This window comes from Vidua chalybeata, chromosome 1 (genome assembly GCF_026979565.1).
Source record: "Vidua chalybeata isolate OUT-0048 chromosome 1, bVidCha1 merged haplotype, whole genome shotgun sequence".
Classification (NCBI taxonomy): domain Eukaryota; kingdom Metazoa; phylum Chordata; class Aves; order Passeriformes; family Viduidae; genus Vidua; species Vidua chalybeata.
The window spans coordinates 110,610,953-110,628,484 of record NC_071530.1 but is presented as its reverse complement, the minus strand read 5'-3'; the positions used below and the strand labels follow the sequence as shown (position 1 = coordinate 110,628,484).

The window sequence follows — 17,532 nt, the reverse complement described above, 5'->3', positions numbered from 1 at the left end:
GCCCAGGACAGATTACCATCTTCACTCTATCCCTATCTTTCTCTCTCTTTCCCTCCTCCTGGAGTCTTCTTTTGATCATTTTTCTCCCCTTTACCCTGCTTAATAAAAAAAAAAAAATACAAACACACATGCAAAAATCTCTATTCTGACACATTGTATCTTCCAGACTACACATACATCCTCCATGTTAATTCTTCAGAGGTTAATAGGTTCACTTGCAAAATTTCACTCCCTCTCCTCACACTTTTCTTTCCTACTCTGCCATATGTGTCCTAAAATCTGCCTTTCAGTTTAGGACTTGTTAATTTTCCAAGCAAAAATTTAGCTCTGAAGGCTACATCATCACAACATCCTGCACTTAATTCATCTGAGTATGGGAGAACATAAAGGAAACTTTGCTTGTTTTCTCTGCCTGTAGTGATGCAGTAGGGATGAAATAGGCTTCTCACACGGACAATTAGGACATTCATTGCTTAGCTCCAATGTAAATCAGATTACATGCTCAGGTAGTGGATTACTTGCCTGTGCTAGTTGTGCTCTTCATGGGATCCAGTAAACCAGCCTAGACAGGCCTTCACTGCTGCATGATGCTTTGGATGCAGTCACATATGTCAAGATATACCAAAAACTTTTTAATGGTGATGTAAGATCATAAAAGCTTTGACTCTGAAGCCACTGATGTCAACTCATTTCCCTCTCAATTCAGAGTTAAAACCAAATGTAGATGTGCATGGACTGTATTGTTAGGAAATGCTTGCTTGTTTTCTGAGGCTAAAACAAACCCTGTGTAATTTTTGCAGTTTTTGCTTAATGCTCTAGAAGTTCTGTTTCTTCTTCATGTATCTTTACAATGTAAAAAAGCATATAGCTATAATAGCTATACCTAGTACACAATACCTAAACACAAACCTACTAGAATCTGCCGTTTTTCTGATTTCTCCAAGATACAGAATACATCCAGTTATGAGATAACACATCTCTACAAGCAGCAGAAGATACCCTTATGTGCAATAAAAACACAAGTAAAAGTAAGGAATCCCATAAGGATATTTCTAGAGCTTATATATTTAAGAAAAGTATAATATTTTTTTAAAATCAATCCAAGTAATTTTATCAATATGGTAAATCAGCACGCATTGGCCTTTGATGGGAATGGGCACATGCATTAGAAGTTACTTGTAAGTCATGCCAAAAATATGCCAGTCTGATTTGTCAGAGTATGAATGTAAATAAGGTAATATACCCCACTTCTTTTTTCTGGCTTTATTTTTTCTTAAAATGTAGAAGCATGTGCATGTTTTAATTTTTTTTTTTTGGCATGGATTTACAATAAAATAATATTCCTTTTTTATAACACATCACTGAAAAAGATGGTCTGGCTATATATTTTATTAGCTAATAGCCTTGAGAAGAGGGCTAGGAGCTGGGCCACTGAAGGCAGTGAGAGGATACAGCATCAGCAAGGACTGAGTCATTACTTCCTTCTTTTGGCTAGAGTAAAGGACAGAAACAATTTTTCCTGATGAAATCAGACCACTCAGGTATTTCTGTATAATTACTTAGAAGGTGTTATAGACCTCCACATTGTTCTCTGAAACACTCACATGCAAGCCAGCTCCATGAATGACATCAGTCCAGTCTTGTGCACAACCTGGTAAACTCTACTGAGAGCTGAAATATAGGATTTTATGTTCAGCCTCTTGCTAATTTGGTTGAGCATTTCTCGGCTACAGCTGGTTCAGAGCTCGGCCAGAGCAAGCAAGGGGCTATCTGCATCTTATAATGTGGAGATGAAAGGCCAACAAGGTCTGCACTGCTGGGGGTGTGAAATTGTGCAGCTGGGGGGAGACAATTCATCAGCTCCCTGGCAGTGAAAGTTGGAGACACCTTTCTTTTCTATATATTCAGGCAACAAGAATAAGGAATGTTGCGGGTTATGCTCCTTATGTATGTATCTCTTTTAATGTAATTCCTGTTGTGTTATACCAATTTATACAGAAGTCTAGGAATGTCAGTGATTGATTCAAATTATAAAATAAACAGGAGGAAGTTGGTGAAATCTGGAGTTATTTAGGGAAGGGCATCCTTAAAACTGTGTTGCAGTGGGAGGTTGGAGACATGAGCATCTGCTCTATGGGCAAATTTAGTTATAAAACCCAGTTCCTGTATAGTCAGTGGAGCACACCTATCAAATCTGGGCCTTAGCTCACTTTCTCTCCATGAAGGAATTTCATCTGGTTTGAGCAGAACTGGAATTTTGACAGAGATGCTTGATTAGAATAAATGGAGCGTTCCTATCAAATGCAGGGGACTAATGAATCCATTGGTAAGCTCCATTAATTTCAATACAGTGTTAAACATGTTAAATGTTATAAGAGAGAGGTTGCTGTGTATGTGCACTTTCCAATTTTTTTCAATGCTGAATTCTAGCTGATTTTAGATTATTTTTTTAGTTTCCATAAAGCATGAGTATAACCAGTGTTTTCATGTTTAGAAAGGTAAATAAGCATCTGTTTTGTGGGTATAAAAACCAGAAAATATATTTTTAGTAGGACCTCCCATTCAAAAGTGGCTTAATTTAGTGCTTAATTTTCAGAAAATGTGTTTCAGGCCCAGAAAAAATCTTTGCCAATGTTCATCACAGAATAATATTTGCTTTTATACTAATTCTCTTCTCCCTCCCAAGTAAGATTTCCATTATATAAACAAACAACAACAATAAACAGCATAAAAAACAATGTTATAGACATGATGATATATTTTGCATTCCCATTTTATAACACATCATTTCTATGTATTGACGTGACACACATCACATCAACAAACACTAATTTAAACTCCACCTATTTTCAAAAATACTGCCACTGATCAATTTGGTCCATGGAGTTTTAGGAAATGTAAAATTCAACACAGGTTAAGTAGGTGACAAGCCAAGTGGAAAAGTGTAAGAAAGTTAAAACTGACCATTCTTCTTCCACTTAGCACCCTCGTGAGGTGCAGAAGTGATTTGGACAATAGGTAATCCCATTTAATTCTAGTTAAATAGTGATCTTGTCCTTTCCATAGCCACACTTTCATACACACTATCTCCATTCTTCTTCACTTCCTACTGAGACTTGCATCTCAGCATAGTGCTTGATAGGAAATCAAATCCTGCTGTAGGTTTTACAGTAGGGGAGTACAAACAAATTAACAATTTACTCTCTTAATCTCTCTTGCTGGGCCTTGGTCTTTCATTAAGGATTATCTCCATACTGATAGCCACCACATCTGGGAAAGAAGAGGCTAGAGATTCATTACAACACTTGCACTATTCAGTGTATATACATCAGCATATATAAGGAATCACAGAAAAACCATGCATTTGCCTTTTATTGGCTTGAAAACACCTAAGTTTGGATGTTTTCATCAAACTCCACCCATCTGATAAAGCTGCTCCAGTGCACTGGCGTGTAACAGTTTCTGCTGATGTCTGGTTTGAATGTCCCAAGACAATGCTGTTGTTGTCCCTGGTTATACACTATAAAGAGTTTTTCTCTACAGATTTTTAACTCCTTTTCAGGCAGCAGTGGGCTACAATTAGGTCTTTCTTGGCCTCACAACCTACATGAAAGGAATCTATCTCCCTCAACCTTTCCTTCAAGGTTTCCATTAGGTTCCAGCTGCTATGATGGCCTGGCTCAGAGCCATCTCTCCTGAGATGGCTCTCATTATCAAAGCCATCTCCTGCTTTTTAGCAGCCTTCTTGAAGTGTGGAGGGGAACTGTGAACTTTGAGGGGAAACCTGGGCACATTATTCCAGCTGCTTTCTTACCAGCACTGAGTAGAGAAGGATAATAATTTTTCTTGATCTTTTGGCTCTACACTTTAAATAGCTAGTATGAGATGTAGTTTGTCTGTGATCAGAGAGTATGCTGTTAGCTCATTTTCAGCTTGGCACCAACCTCTGGGTCCTTTTCAGCAAGGCAAAATGTCTATAAAGACAGATGCATCCTTTGGGGTGAGGGGAATGCAATCTTTAAAACCAGTAACTACTGCTTCCTCTTCTCCCTTTCAAGAGAGAAAAAAATCCCTCTGGTGCCTACTTGTGAGTATGTGGTTAGAAACAATGATTTTATTGAAACCAAGAAACAACTAAAATCTGTTGTTTCAAAATATTGCCAGGTAAAGCAGAGTCTCTAAAATCAACTGGTTCACAAATTCTTTAACTATTAGTAAAAATAACGTAGGTACTCCAAAGTACAAAACCACAAGGTTTAGAAAAATATTTTCACAAAACATTCAAGTACAAAGTTAAAATAGTAAGGCAACCTTCTTTGCTGCTAATACATCAAGTCCTTTATCTGTCTATGTATTGTTACAACAAAAATAAATAGAACAGATAAGTGCTTTCTTTTTTTTGGCATTAGCTATTAAAAAGAGGTCTCTCTTGAAGTTTTTTTGATACCATTCCGCAGTGGGATAGCTGTTATGTATGAATCTTTTTGTTGAAAGGAATTGGAAATGAACTGTAAACAGAAAACAACCCCCCTTTTGATACCAGTGGAATTTTGTTCAGTACCAACTGTTAGTAGCCATTAGATGCTAAGTAGGCAGATTGGAGTGATGTTTCTTGAAATCCTACATAGTATGCAGAACATGCTTTCATTGTGCTTCCTGGCATTAAACGCTAATGTGCCTTATTTGGAAATATGATGATCAGGTCTGTTAAATCATGCTCAATCAGCTTACATAATAACACCTATATTTTGTTATTCATTTCAGATTTCAGAGACCTATGCCTTCCTACCGAGAGAAGCGGTGACACGATTTCTAATGAGCTGCTCAGAGTGCCAGAAAAGAATGCATTTAAACCCAGATGGAGCGGATCATAAAGGTAGTTTTAGTGTCAAATAGTGGGATGTAAAGTAATTTTATTTCTAATACCCATTTATACTTTCCTAGCTTAAGTGTGGGTTCATATAAATTTGGTAGACTGTAACAGTTCAGTAAGTCAGATCATCTCATTTACTTAAGCTGGAAGGTAGTGAATCTTGTGCTTTCAGTTAAGGATGGAGTGTAATGCCATCTGCACCCTCAATAGAAAGATGATTTTATCTGGAGGAAATAATTTATTTTGCTATGGAAATGTTTGTATGGGAGCTTAAGCGTAAGGAATGGATATTTAGGGTAGAAGAGCTCATCAATTTTCATGGTTTGATCTTGGTTTCCCTTTTTCTTTGGGAAACTTCCATTTGTACAGCCTACAAGCCATTACAAATGCAAAAGTTAGAGCTAAATAACATAACAGTCTGACTTTGACTGCAGAATAGGATGGCATAGCCTCCACAATTAACATATACTGCATAATAACTATTTTTTTGCAGATAATGGAAAACCTCCAACTTTGGTGACCAGTATGATTGATTACAATATGCCCATTACTATGGCTTATATGAAACACATGAAGCTGCAGCTACTAAATTCACAGCAAGATGAGGTAAAACCTGAAATCTTTTAAGTTTGGTTTCCTGTTCTCCTGCATTGCTTTGTACTTTGTCTTTCAGGTAGCTAGGAAACTGAAGTGAAGATGATTGTCGATCCCATCTTTATAATTTTGTTGCTAAAACAGTCAGTCTGAAGCCAAGGCAGGGTTGTTTTCAAGCAATCAGACTGAGAGAAAATACCATGACTTATGGCCCTTCTGTGATTGGGGGTAGTGAATGTACTTTGAATTGCCTGAAGGTGCTCTTTCACTGGGCTGGTGGAAAGGGTGATGTGGGCAGCATGCTCTCTTGAGACTTAGTTCTGTGCCCAGCAGTGACTTCCATTGTCTGCTTTTAGAAACCAATACCATCAACAGCTGGAATGACTGCCATGGTGTTCTCAAGGCTAGCAAACACAATGCAACACATGGTACTGACAGTGATGAAAGTCTTGGCAACATCAGTTGAAAACTTTAAGGCAAAAAGCTTAATGATAAGAGTAGGAGTCGCTTTTGAAATTTTGAATAAAAAGGCAGAAAAAAAGAAGGAGAAGTATACTGAGAATCAAGCTTCTTCATAAAGAATTGGGGTTGGATTGTATTTATTTCTTCTCAAAGGTTGTTTGCTTTTGCTGATTTATTCAGAGTTTTCCCAGATCTTAAGAAGTGCTCCATCAATTCACAGGCCCATACCAAATTATTTATAATAACCTCATGTTGCTAGAAGTTTGCTCATTTACCATTTAAGCTGCCAAATAGAAGCTCAGCTCTGTGCCAGCAAAAAAACAGTTCTGCATTCTATGTCCTCCTGTCCAACTACAAGGTATTTTTTAATAAAGAAAGCCTTCAAAAACAACCTTAGCAGCTAGATTATGTCAATACCCTGACTGACTTCTGACTTGTGCAGAGTTAGCCGCATTTGTTTTCCCAATAAGTAGGTATGGGCTATTGCTGGAGACTTCATGAATTAATCAACACTCCCTGGAATGGGGATTTCACCACTCTTCTAGAAATGTCAGGATCCTTGTTTCAGTTTGGCCCTTTTTTTAAATTGCAGAGGGTATGGAGAGAGATCCCCAACTCAAATACAGCCTGGTCATCTTTTCCTTCTATTGAGCCTCCTGATTATTTGAGGGATCTGGAAGTAGAGTTTGAATTAGCAGGAGAGAAGAGGCTTTATTCTGCAGTAACCTTAGGAATTTAAGGACTCCTTGATTTCTACACCTTTTCCCTTTGAGAATTACTACTTCCACAACAGGGTCAGGCACTCATGCTGGATCAGGACCCCCTGCCACAGATCTTCAGTAGCCTGAATGTTTTGGTGTAGTCTTTCTGGTCTGATGACTGACATTTTTTGTTAAAACAGTTTTTCATCTAGACAAGCCAGTGGCAATGATATGGAGGCAGCAGGACTCAACTTTGCTTGGTATTTCCCTGCCCAGCTTGGTTTTGTAGCTCTGTTGTTACTGTATATGAAATGCCTGCAGCAGTGGACTTATGAAAGTAATTCCTTATATGTTTTAGTAATAATAATTTTTTAGGGCAGAGTGGGCACAAGGAAAGTTTTGGATTTATGAAAGTGATTTTTTTTTTATATTTTAATAATAATAACCTTTCAGGACAGAGTGGGCACAAGGAAAGTTCTCAAGATAATCCTCTTCTCAAATCATGGTTTTGCCAAGGTTTTTTTCCCCCGGGCTGTACATTTGTTTGCCCTGAGAACAAAATGACAGGGAAAATGTTGTAGTACAAAGGAGCGAGACATCTGGTTCAAACTATTTCATGAACTTAAAAAACAGGCTTGGGTTTGTAGGAAAGATTTAACCAATCATATGTGTATTCTTGTGTGGAATTGAGACAGGAGTAAACTTGGATCCCACTGCTACCTAGCACAATGACTGAAAATCTCCTAATTCTCTCATCTCCAATTCCACATTTTTAAACTGACACCACTGATGAGCGGGAAAAAGGTTTAATCTAAAAGGAGAGCTTACCATATTGTAGGAATTTAGAGCTGTGCTGCAGCTCCTGTAAAGATGCCAGCGGTTCTCAGTTTTTGTTCCCATGTCCATGTGTCCATGCAGATTCAGACAGAGGTTTACACAGATAGAGGTTTACACAGTTTGGGAAGTGAAGTGGAGGCATTCTGCAGTGCTGTAGGCAAACAGAGGCTGCCTTAGTTGTTGTTTTATAACTGTGCAAGTGTCAGCCAGAACCCCCTTTCTGTGACCCCATCAAATTGCCTAACCTCAGAACTGAAATACGTGATCTGCTGCTTGCTGGTTCCTGCAGTATTCACTGAGAATTACCCCTGCGTTTTAACAGAGACACAGCAATCCAGAAGGTCTGGGAGAGTTTGTTTTCTTATCTTGCTCTTTGAACGAGCAGAGTGCATTTTCCCTAAACCTCAAACCCATCTGGCGAATGCCCTGGCCCTGTCTGTCTGGGGCAGGAGGCTGGTGGGCGCCAGGGCTCATCTGTGAGGGCAGTGTTTGGGTGTTTGCTGCTGCTGTGACTGGGGTGCTCCTGCCTTATGTAAGGCAAGACAGACAGGTGCCTGTTGGAGAAGCCCTCACTCTTCCATTTGTTTTTTTACAAATCCCTGAGAACAAAGTATGTTTATTTCCTTATTTGTCATTGTCCTGCTGTGGCAGTGCAGAGCAGCTTCGCCTTGTGTGTTGTCCCACTCTTGCTCCTGACTGGCATTTGCAGTACTTCATCCTAATTTAGCATGAGTCATTACTGCAGGGAAATTGCTTTCTGAAAACAAGAGAAATGTCCACACAAACTGGAAATATTGCTGAGACCCAGGGGAGGAACTGATTTAAGAGTCTAACACTCAGAAAGAAGCAAGCAGCTATATTAATACCTGTAATATCCACTTCACAACAAATACACAGTAAATCATATTCTAGATATTGCTATTTTTCTAGGTCAGTTCTGGTGAACAACTCAGAAAAATAGTCAGAATCCTGTCTTGTCCTGTTTTGATTTAAAAATGTAAATAAAAATGAATTGGAAAAATATTTCAAACATTTTCAGGACATTTTCATTTACAAATCTATTTGCCATATTTTCCTCTCAGTTCTTTCAAGTACTTTTCTTCTTAACAGGGGTGACCATCTCAGAAAAGTTGTTACTGAAAATATATTGCCTTAGGTTTGTACATTGCCTCAGCCATTTCCAGAGCAAGACTTGTGGATACTTAATTTCTAATCCATGAGTGGGTCCGTGAACCTCAGTGGGACTGAAGCAACTGAAGTCAAATATGTATTTGAGTATTTTCTGGCCTATGTCTAAAACTGTTTTCTTTTATAAAAGTTCTGATAATGATCAGAACTGTTACTTTTTGCCCTTTTTATCATCCCTGTTAAATGCTCTGTAACTGGACTTGATGGATAAATCATATTAAAGATGTACAATGTTGAATAAATTTGCAGTGATTCTCCTGTGATTATATTACTTTTATTTGCCACTGACTGTTATGACCATGCTCAGAACTTCTATAGGCTTTCTCATTTTCATAGATGCTTCTTTAAACAGAGTGTAAGTGTGACATCATGTCAAGGGAATTTGACCATGGATTCTTACCAGGTCAGGTTGCCATTTGGAAATATCTTCCTGTGAGTCTTTGTGGTTTAACCCTAGCCAGCAACTAAGAACCATGTGGTGGCTTGCTCACTCCTCTACACACTCTGGTAGGATGGGGAGAAAATCAGAAAAAAAGTAAAAACCCAGGGGTTGAGGTGAGAAGAGTTTAATAATTTAAACAAAGTAAAATAACTACTACTACTGCCACTACTGCTACTGCTAATTGTAATGAAAGGAGAGAGAGAGAGAAGGAGGAATAACACCCAAGAAAGACATGTGATGCCAAGTAAAATTCCTCACCACCTACTGAATGATGCCCAACCCTCTGGTCAACTCCTCCCAGTTTATATACTGGGAATAATGCTCTGTGGTATGGAATATCCCTTTGGCCAGTTCAGGTCAGCTGTCCTGGCTGTGCTCCCTCCTTGCTTCTTGTGCACCTGCTCGCTGGCAGAGCATGAGACCTGAAAAGTCCTTGATTTAGAGTAAGCACTTCTTAGCAACAACCAAAACATCAGTGTGTTATCAACATTATTCCCACAATAAATCCAAGCACAGCACTGTACCAGCGATTCGGAAGAAAAGTAACTATCCCGGCCCAAACCAGGACAGGGGTCATTCACAGGGTTACTGACTTCCATGTAGGAAAAGTAAAGGATTCAGGCAGGGAATATAGGGAGGTCTCCTCAGTCAAATTTGAATAACAAGGGCTTGGTATGGGGTCTCTAGTTACCAATTCGTTTCTGGAATATACTATGGAATTACTATGTAGTATCCTCATAGCTGAACAAATTACCTTTGTCAATTTATCATATCACATATATGCTGTATTTTCCTCCCTGTTTTTGATATCCTCTGCTTGTTTTCTTATATACAAAAATGTTTAGCATGATTACACTCTACCCCCGGTGTGAGTGAAACAAATGGGAAGAGAATGAGCTGCACATATAATGTGAGCAGTGCACCATGTTTTCTGACATGCCTCTTTCTACTTGCAGGATGAGAGCTCTATAGAAAGTGATGAGTTTGATATGAGCGACTCAACTAGAATGTCAGCTGTAAACTCTGACCTCAGCTCAAATCTGGAGGAGAGAATGCAAAGTCCTCAGAACCTCCAGGGCCAGCAGGATGGTAAGGCTCTCATTTTGTACAGAAAATGTGGCATTGCCTTGTCTTTTTTTCCCATTCTGTGCTTTCATTTAGAATTTGCTTTTCTTCATAGTGTGTTTCATTAGGTAATTTGAAATACATGTTCCCTGTATTTTTTTTTTTAGGTTAATTTATCTGTTGCTTAGGCAACAGGTGAGTGCTTAGACAGCTATATGTTAAGTAGCATTATCCTTCTGTCTATATATATATATATATATCTGTAATGTGACCATGCAGAGGAATAAAAGGAAATGAAACTCAAACCTTTCTGAGGCAACCCAGAAAGCTGAGGAAGTTGTTTTTACGAGGAGGGAGAGTAGTGTCACAGAAGCTGGTTATTTGGGAGATAGGAACTGGAATGTGATATTCAGAAGAAAGGATGAAAACAACAGATTCCTATGGAGAAATAGAGGCAAAAGATGAGAAAACAGCAAGCAGCATTGCACATTTGAATGTTAATTGTTTCTTTTTTACAACACAAAGCTACTTTTTGGTCAGAAATAAAACTGATTTACTTGGCCTTGAAGGTGCATAGGTGTGTAGTCTTTGGATTCAGCCCTTGTTATATAGCAAGTTAAATGAGTCTGGTTTGGAATGAACTTTCTTCTGGATTTCGGAGCTCACAAATAGCCTCTCTCCTACAGACTGTGACAGTGGCTCAAGAGTGGCACATGAATGCACAACACCCAAAGTGCAGGTCTATTCTATTGCCATTAGAAACACCACTTTGCAATTCTGTACTTGCTACTTGGGAATTTCCTGATCATATATGCCAAATCAGAAATGCTTTTCTATATTTCTCTTGAACACTAAATATATGGGATTTGACAGCAAGCCTGAATGCTTTGCACTTCATGCATCATGGTCATTTGCTAGCTGGTAAGATATTTAGGTGAGAATGGGTGTGGTGCGTAGTGGCTGAGAGGACCTGGTGATGGGTTGAATCTTCAGCTGGGTTGCTCTCCAAACAAAGGAAGGAGTAGGATGTCTGTGATAATTTGATAGGCCAGATTCTAACCACAAATGCCTTTTGTCTGAGTGTCCTCAAGCTATCACAATTTTTTTTCAACTTTTAACTAATTTCTGTCTACATATGTTCACTAAAGGAGCTGTTCTAATGCACATGATGTGTGAAAAGATAGTTCACTTTCCTGTTGAAGTTTGACTTTTCACAGGGATAATATGTTATAGTAATACTGCTAACTTAGAGACTTCAGGGATACTTAGGAAAGTGATTTTTTAATGTATCTGGCTTTCACTGCAATACTATGCTGTAGAAGTTTCATATATATAGTTTCTTAATAATGCTTATGTCTCAAATAGAAGTTGTAGCTCAGTACAGTAACCTGTGAAGAAATGCCTGTCATACATATCTTAACACCTGCTGCAACCAGATTCATGTGCCACATGCAATCATATTAGACCCTAAGTACGAATGATAAAATGCTGCAAATCTGTCACTTGCTATTTGAAATGTATGGGAAGTAAATCCATTGTGGGCTTTGAACTTCAGACAGTGTGATCTTACAGTATGGCTTTAAATCTCGCAGCTTTCCTTCCCTTCCTCCCAGATGGTACTTGCTCACCTTCCTAAGGCAATCCTATTTTTTCCTGCATCTTCTGGCTAAAACATCTGCTGACAGAGAGATTTGAAATAGTCACTCTTCCTGCTTCATTTTTTCCTTTGCTAGCTGTTGTCAGGTAGCAAACCTAAGTGTGGCTAGTTATAGCAACACTGCTGTTTCAGATGTGGGAGAAGGGACTGAAGGAGGAGCAGAAAGACATGAGAGAAGTGGAGGGAAGAAGGAGGAGAGGAGAGGGCATGAAAAAAAGAAGACTGGAAGAAAATAAACAATATGAGATGTAGAGGAAGGGAAGTTGGAACAGGAAGGAGGGAAAATAAAAGGGAACTTAAATGAATTTAGCAGTACAATCCCTTCTGCTGCCACAGGCTGCATTGTAAAATTCCACAAATTTAATCCTTAATTATAGAGCACGTGCACTGAAATCATGACCAAAGCATAAATCTGTGTCAAAAGTAATTCTTGCTCTTTTCCCTCAAACATTCTGTATGTCTATGAAAGTTTATGTCAGCTACCACATTCAGCCTATGGATAAAGACACTTGGCATTTGCCTCATCTGAAATGTGCTTGCTGCATCCTGGCAGGTGAAAATTTGCTATTGCATAAGGTCACCTTTGCACATGCAGTTGGAAATGGTGGAATGGGACAGCACAGGTCTTCTGCTGCCCCAAGCATGCTCCCTTTGGGAGGATAATTTTTTAATTGGAATCATTAGGAAAACTGCTGCCTGGGTGGATTAGGGACAGCTCCAGTGTACCTAAAGGTGATGTGTTTAATCACTTTACTTACCTGGTTTTCCATGTGAAGTAGCATGAGAATATTTTGGGACATCCCCTGTTTTTTTTTCTATGGATTTAAATTGATGTGGTACTAGAATATAAACAGTCTGTGTGACCTAGAGGAATATAATAGTGAGCTGGGCCATGCTACTGAGGGATAGATGGAGGCTCCTCTTCCAGTTCAGTTTATCAGAGCATCAGAATGTTGACACTGTCTATGTAAAAGAAATATGATGCTTTCATAGCCTCATCCCTTGGGGCTGTACTTGCATCCTATTTAGACAGGCATTTTTCTTTGGGAGTCCATTACAGAGCTCGTACTAGAAAATCTGACCTGAGGTTTCTCAGTGTGTTCCAGCCCAATACTATGTCCTGTTTCTCATGGTTAGGTTGCTTGAACCTAATAGAATAAAGGCAAGTATGAGAGCAACTCACAGTATCAGCTGAAAGCAATAGACTTCTACACCCAGAAATGCCATGGGAGGTGAGAAAAATGCTGAGGAGGAAGGGCACAGAGACAGAAGGTGCATATTTACTCAGAGTAGATGGTGCTGGTACTGCCCAAAAGTCCTGGGCTCTGCAAGTGGACTGAGGCTTAATAGTAGCTGTACTAAGCTTATTGGGTGGAAAGGGTACAGGGAATTAAGGAAGTAATGAAAAGAGTGGACAGTTGGTGAATTGTATCCACGGTACTGAAGTTGCTGCAATAGTACTAAGGACAGTTCCCACTTTAAATTAGCCTTTGTATGCTTTTAAATAACAGGGTCTTGAGTCACACCTGCTGGTGAATGGCTGAAAATCCTGAGTACCTGCAGGGCTGCTGCAACGGTGGGGTAAGAGTTGGAAAAGGGCTGCTGCTCTTTCCTGGGGAGATGGAAAAGGAAAGGAGCTCTAATTTACAATTTGTTCATTCCCCAGCTGGGAATGGGGTATGGCTCTCTGCTTACCAGTGCCTCAGAGGTGTTCTCTACCAGCCAGCTGGATAATAGAGCTGCAAATTGCTCATGTGTTCCTTTCTCTTTTCCTTGCCTCTTGCTTGCCCCTGTTTTCTTGATTCCCTAGACATGACACAATTCTGTGTCCTAAGCTGGTTCTTTGGAGTGAGCCCTGTGTGTAACTCATCTGCAGGCAAAGCTCCAACTTGAGAGCTGTCTTTAATTTTCCTTTCTCTTAATAGTGCTCTTGGGTCTCTGATATTGCTGGATCAAACCCTTTTGCCCATCTCAGACCACAGACAGCAGGCAAGGTTTGTGAACGGAGTTAGAAATAAAGGAGATTTTTTTTGTTTTTTTTAGTTAGTGGTTCAATCTGTTTAAAAATGTTTTTTTGTAGTGAAAAGTGACCTCTAGATAGGCCTTCAAAGGAGCAGCAACAGCTTCTACCCTGAGTGAATATAGGACTTTTGTTGCCCTTGCCTGTTAGCTGGAGCCCTGTGCAGAGCAGCTGGGTGTGTTTCTCTCCTCACTGTGGTAGTTCATTAGTTACCAAGACATGAGATATATAGGGGGATGCTCTGATTAGAGGAAGTTAAGAGCATGTACAACCCTAGAAGTGAGGAGAATTAAGTATAAATTTGACATTGCATTTTTTTTCTTGTTTGTTTGTGTTTTACTATATGAGCTATCAAATAAAAGTCTGGGATGAGTCTATTTGACTGGATCTCAAACTGAAAGATGCAGGATGGATTTATTTTCAGTATTTCTCACTGTACTGAGGTATACCAAAACATATCAGTGATTAGTCTGGATTTGGGTGGAGGGACTGTCTTCTCTTCAATCTAGTTTTTTAGAAAATTATAGTTACATGGTTATATATATATATATATATATATATATATATATACACACGCAACTACCTCTCACAGACACTGTGTGGAGACATATGGGAGCTTATAGGAGCTAACCATGACAAGATGGTCAGAAGTCAACCTTTAACAGGGATTGTGCTGCCAATTTAGATGTAGAGATTAATAGGCTTTTCCTGGTTGTATTATCCCCAATTTAGAGAAAACTGAGCAATAATAATTTTATACAATGGAGGATTATGTCTTCGAGTAGTTTGTGATCACTTGGATGATGTCAGTTCTCTTTCCTTGGCATGTTCAAATTGCCACATTTTACACAATATAGATGTAGGAAACCTGGCTGTTAACATTAACTATTCCTTTCATTCATTTGTGTTTGTGACAGATGCAAGTATTGGAGTCAGCCATCTAAATACCTGTTTTCTGCATCAAAGCTATAATCTCTACACAATTGCTTCACCTGAAATAAGTAACATTAGCTGATTAAGTTGTCAAAACTGACTGTCTATGCGAAAGTGCAGACTTGCTGTTGATTTTTCTCTCTTAACGAAGTCCAAGCCAAGAGTTTAATCCATCTTCTCATTCAGAACTTGTAGTGCTGTTGTACTTCTTTCTGCTTTTGTCTTTATTCCACTGAAACCTGGACTCCCTGTCTTGAAATATTGACTTTTCTTTCTTCTCAAAGCAAATCAAGTTCAAGATATATGAGTCCAAGCACCAACTGCAGGCCAAAGTGAAGACAGATTGGTGAAAGCGCATAATGGAGTAAATTGTTGACAATGCTGTTGACAATGTATTGGCCCTGCTCTTGATGTTGAGCAAAGTGAGGGGTAGCAAAGCCACATCAGAGCAGATGATTCACAGCATTAAATCCATGACAACCTTTTTGCTAGTAATTAGGAATTTTCAGTGGAAATGTTATTTTTCATTAATTTATAAAACCAATTGACATCAAGAGGTATTGTGCTTTTAATTTTTGTTCAAGCACTGAAAGGTTTTACAAATGTCCTTGTTCTGAATGAGGTCTAAGTCCACTTAATTTCAGCAAAGACCCACTAAAGGTTAGCCAAACTGTTTGCAGAGTTTAGATATCTTTTACTAAAAACCTTTACTTCTTTAGACTTCAAAACAAAGCACCTGACATTTCTGTGGTATATGGGATAGACTGAAATTACCACATGAAGTCATAAAGCCTTAATAAAAATACTAAAAATAAAATAAAAAGCAGTCCGTCAGTTTTCCTACATGTCACCTCATATACTTTTAGAAAACCTTTTAATTTTAGGGACTTTTTCTGACTTGACTGGTTTTATTTGCAGTCTGTAGATCCATATCAATAAAGCTAAAATGCTATTAAAGTTGTTTATAATGCTTATACTTTATACAAGACATTGGACATGCAAATTAATAAACATTTTACTGTGAAGGAAAATATAATTTTTGTTCAATAGGGAAGGTTTGGGCTGATTAAGAATGTTAACTTATAAAGAGGATAGAAAAAACATTACTATTTTTTTCTTTGGTGAAGTGAAAGATCATTTAAAATTACATTTGAGCTAGGACCAGGTGATCTGACAATTTTGTGATATTTTCAGACCTTCCAGTCTTGTTCAAACCACTGAAATTTGCAACATTTTGGGAAATGTCAGGTCTTACTCACTTCTTACCACTCAGAGTGAAACGATAAATACTAGTTTTCTGAAAGTGAAAATCTAAGATACCTGCCTTTGTCATGGCAGTGGAAAAGGAGCACAGATGTGACATACAGAGGCAAAGGTCTCCTGTCTCTGCAGCTGTTGATCTGCTACTTTCTGCAATCACCAGCTTTCTTACTGAATAAAGCAAAAGACAGTGCAGTCACACATATATGTTTCTGAGTAAGTCTATGGGCTGCACTGAAGTGTATCACAGATGTCAAAATCACAGAGGTTTCTTTAGACAGGGAGTTAGTTATAATATGTTGCTCTGTCTGAGAAAATCAGCATCATCTTCACCTAAGCAGAGTTAAAGTGTACCTGAGAAGCTGGCATGTGATGCTATTTTGCTTCAGTGGAGCTGCACCTGGAGCGATTTAGCTCATCAGATTTGGTTTGATGGATTATTATTTGCACAAACCAAAGCATTGTAGTGGAAGGTGTCCCTGCTTACGGCAGAGGGGGTGCAACCAAATGATCATTAAAGTCCTTTCCACTCAAAACATTCTATGATTCTATGATTTAAGAAAGAGGAGAAAAATGGTGAAACATGACCAGAAAGTCAGAGAGTTTTGTAAATCAAGTTTCAGTGGTGTTTTAATGGCTTCTTTAGAAATGATACCTTATCAGTGCAAAAGGCACTAAGAGTGACACTGTAATGATGCTTGAGCAGTGCTACAATGTCACTGACAATGAATATTGCTGAGCCTGGGCAAGAACTTGAAATGTTGCTGCAGCTACGTTAGAAACTTTCAGCCCTTAACATCGTTGAGGAGAGCTGGGTGGAATTTTCAGCAAATCAAGTATTTTAATGGACTGATTGCTGATGAGGCAGCTGCTGTGTGCATTGTCATCAGAATACTGAGATGATACATGAGACACTTCTATTGTATGAGAGATGAAAATCTTCCTTTGACTCTACACACAATTCAAATTTGTTCAGAATTAATCATCAACCTTTCTCAATGGAGAGCACTCCTTCCTTCCTCCTAGACCTACCTAATACACAATGGTCTCAAACTGGGATTTGGACATGAGCACCCATCTCATTGAAGCATAGCAAATGGATTGCTTTTATAACTGACTCTTTTAATATGTAGAGTTACTGTATTTACATTTACTAGTTGCAAGCATCTTGTGAGTTGGCTTTAGTGAAAATTTCCCCCTTGCTCCATGTTACTTCTGTGTGTCTGTCGTGGTTTGACATGGAAGTGAATTTTTTCCAGGAAGTTGGGTCAAACCAATCAGTGGTCAGGTTTGGATATTGGCACCTGGAGTGACCACTGAAAGTATGGACACGCCTCTGAGAACACAGGGGGTTAAAAGCAAGAACTCCCAGGAGAACTGTCTCTTTTGGTTCCGGTCGTCAGAGAGTGCAGACTCCCCCCCTGCCCAGCCTTAGGCTGGGTGGGGGAGGGGAAGCCACGTGGCCTTGTCCAGGTAGGCCGAGGGGGCTGAAGGTCTGGA

At 39.0% G+C, this 17,532-nt stretch overlaps 1 protein-coding gene and 1 long non-coding RNA gene across 10 annotated transcripts in view; one reads left to right on the top strand and one right to left on the bottom strand.

The window, feature by feature from the left end:
• Positions 1–17,532, top strand: part of NOL4 (nucleolar protein 4) — a 190,147-nt gene that overhangs the window by 40,822 nt on the left and 131,793 nt on the right. For 6 of the 9 annotated variants that reach the window (XM_053954933.1, XM_053954942.1, XM_053954928.1 and 3 more), the window contains 3 exons: positions 4,765–4,876; positions 5,367–5,479; positions 10,054–10,186. In XM_053954933.1, coding sequence (XP_053810908.1) covers positions 4,765–4,876; positions 5,367–5,479; positions 10,054–10,186 — 358 coding nt within the window. Of the gene's footprint in view, positions 1–4,764; positions 4,877–5,366; positions 5,480–7,739; positions 7,809–9,097; positions 9,211–10,053; positions 10,187–17,532 lie in introns of those variants that run through there. The other 3 variants (XM_053954987.1, XM_053954979.1, XM_053954972.1) reach the window with 3 other exon arrangements.
• LOC128794805 (uncharacterized) lies at positions 7,049–7,807 on the bottom strand. The gene is made up of 3 exons (XR_008433271.1): positions 7,713–7,807; positions 7,459–7,618; positions 7,049–7,179 (listed from the first exon to the last, which is right to left on the bottom strand). It is a non-coding gene; the product is annotated as an uncharacterized LOC128794805 (long non-coding RNA).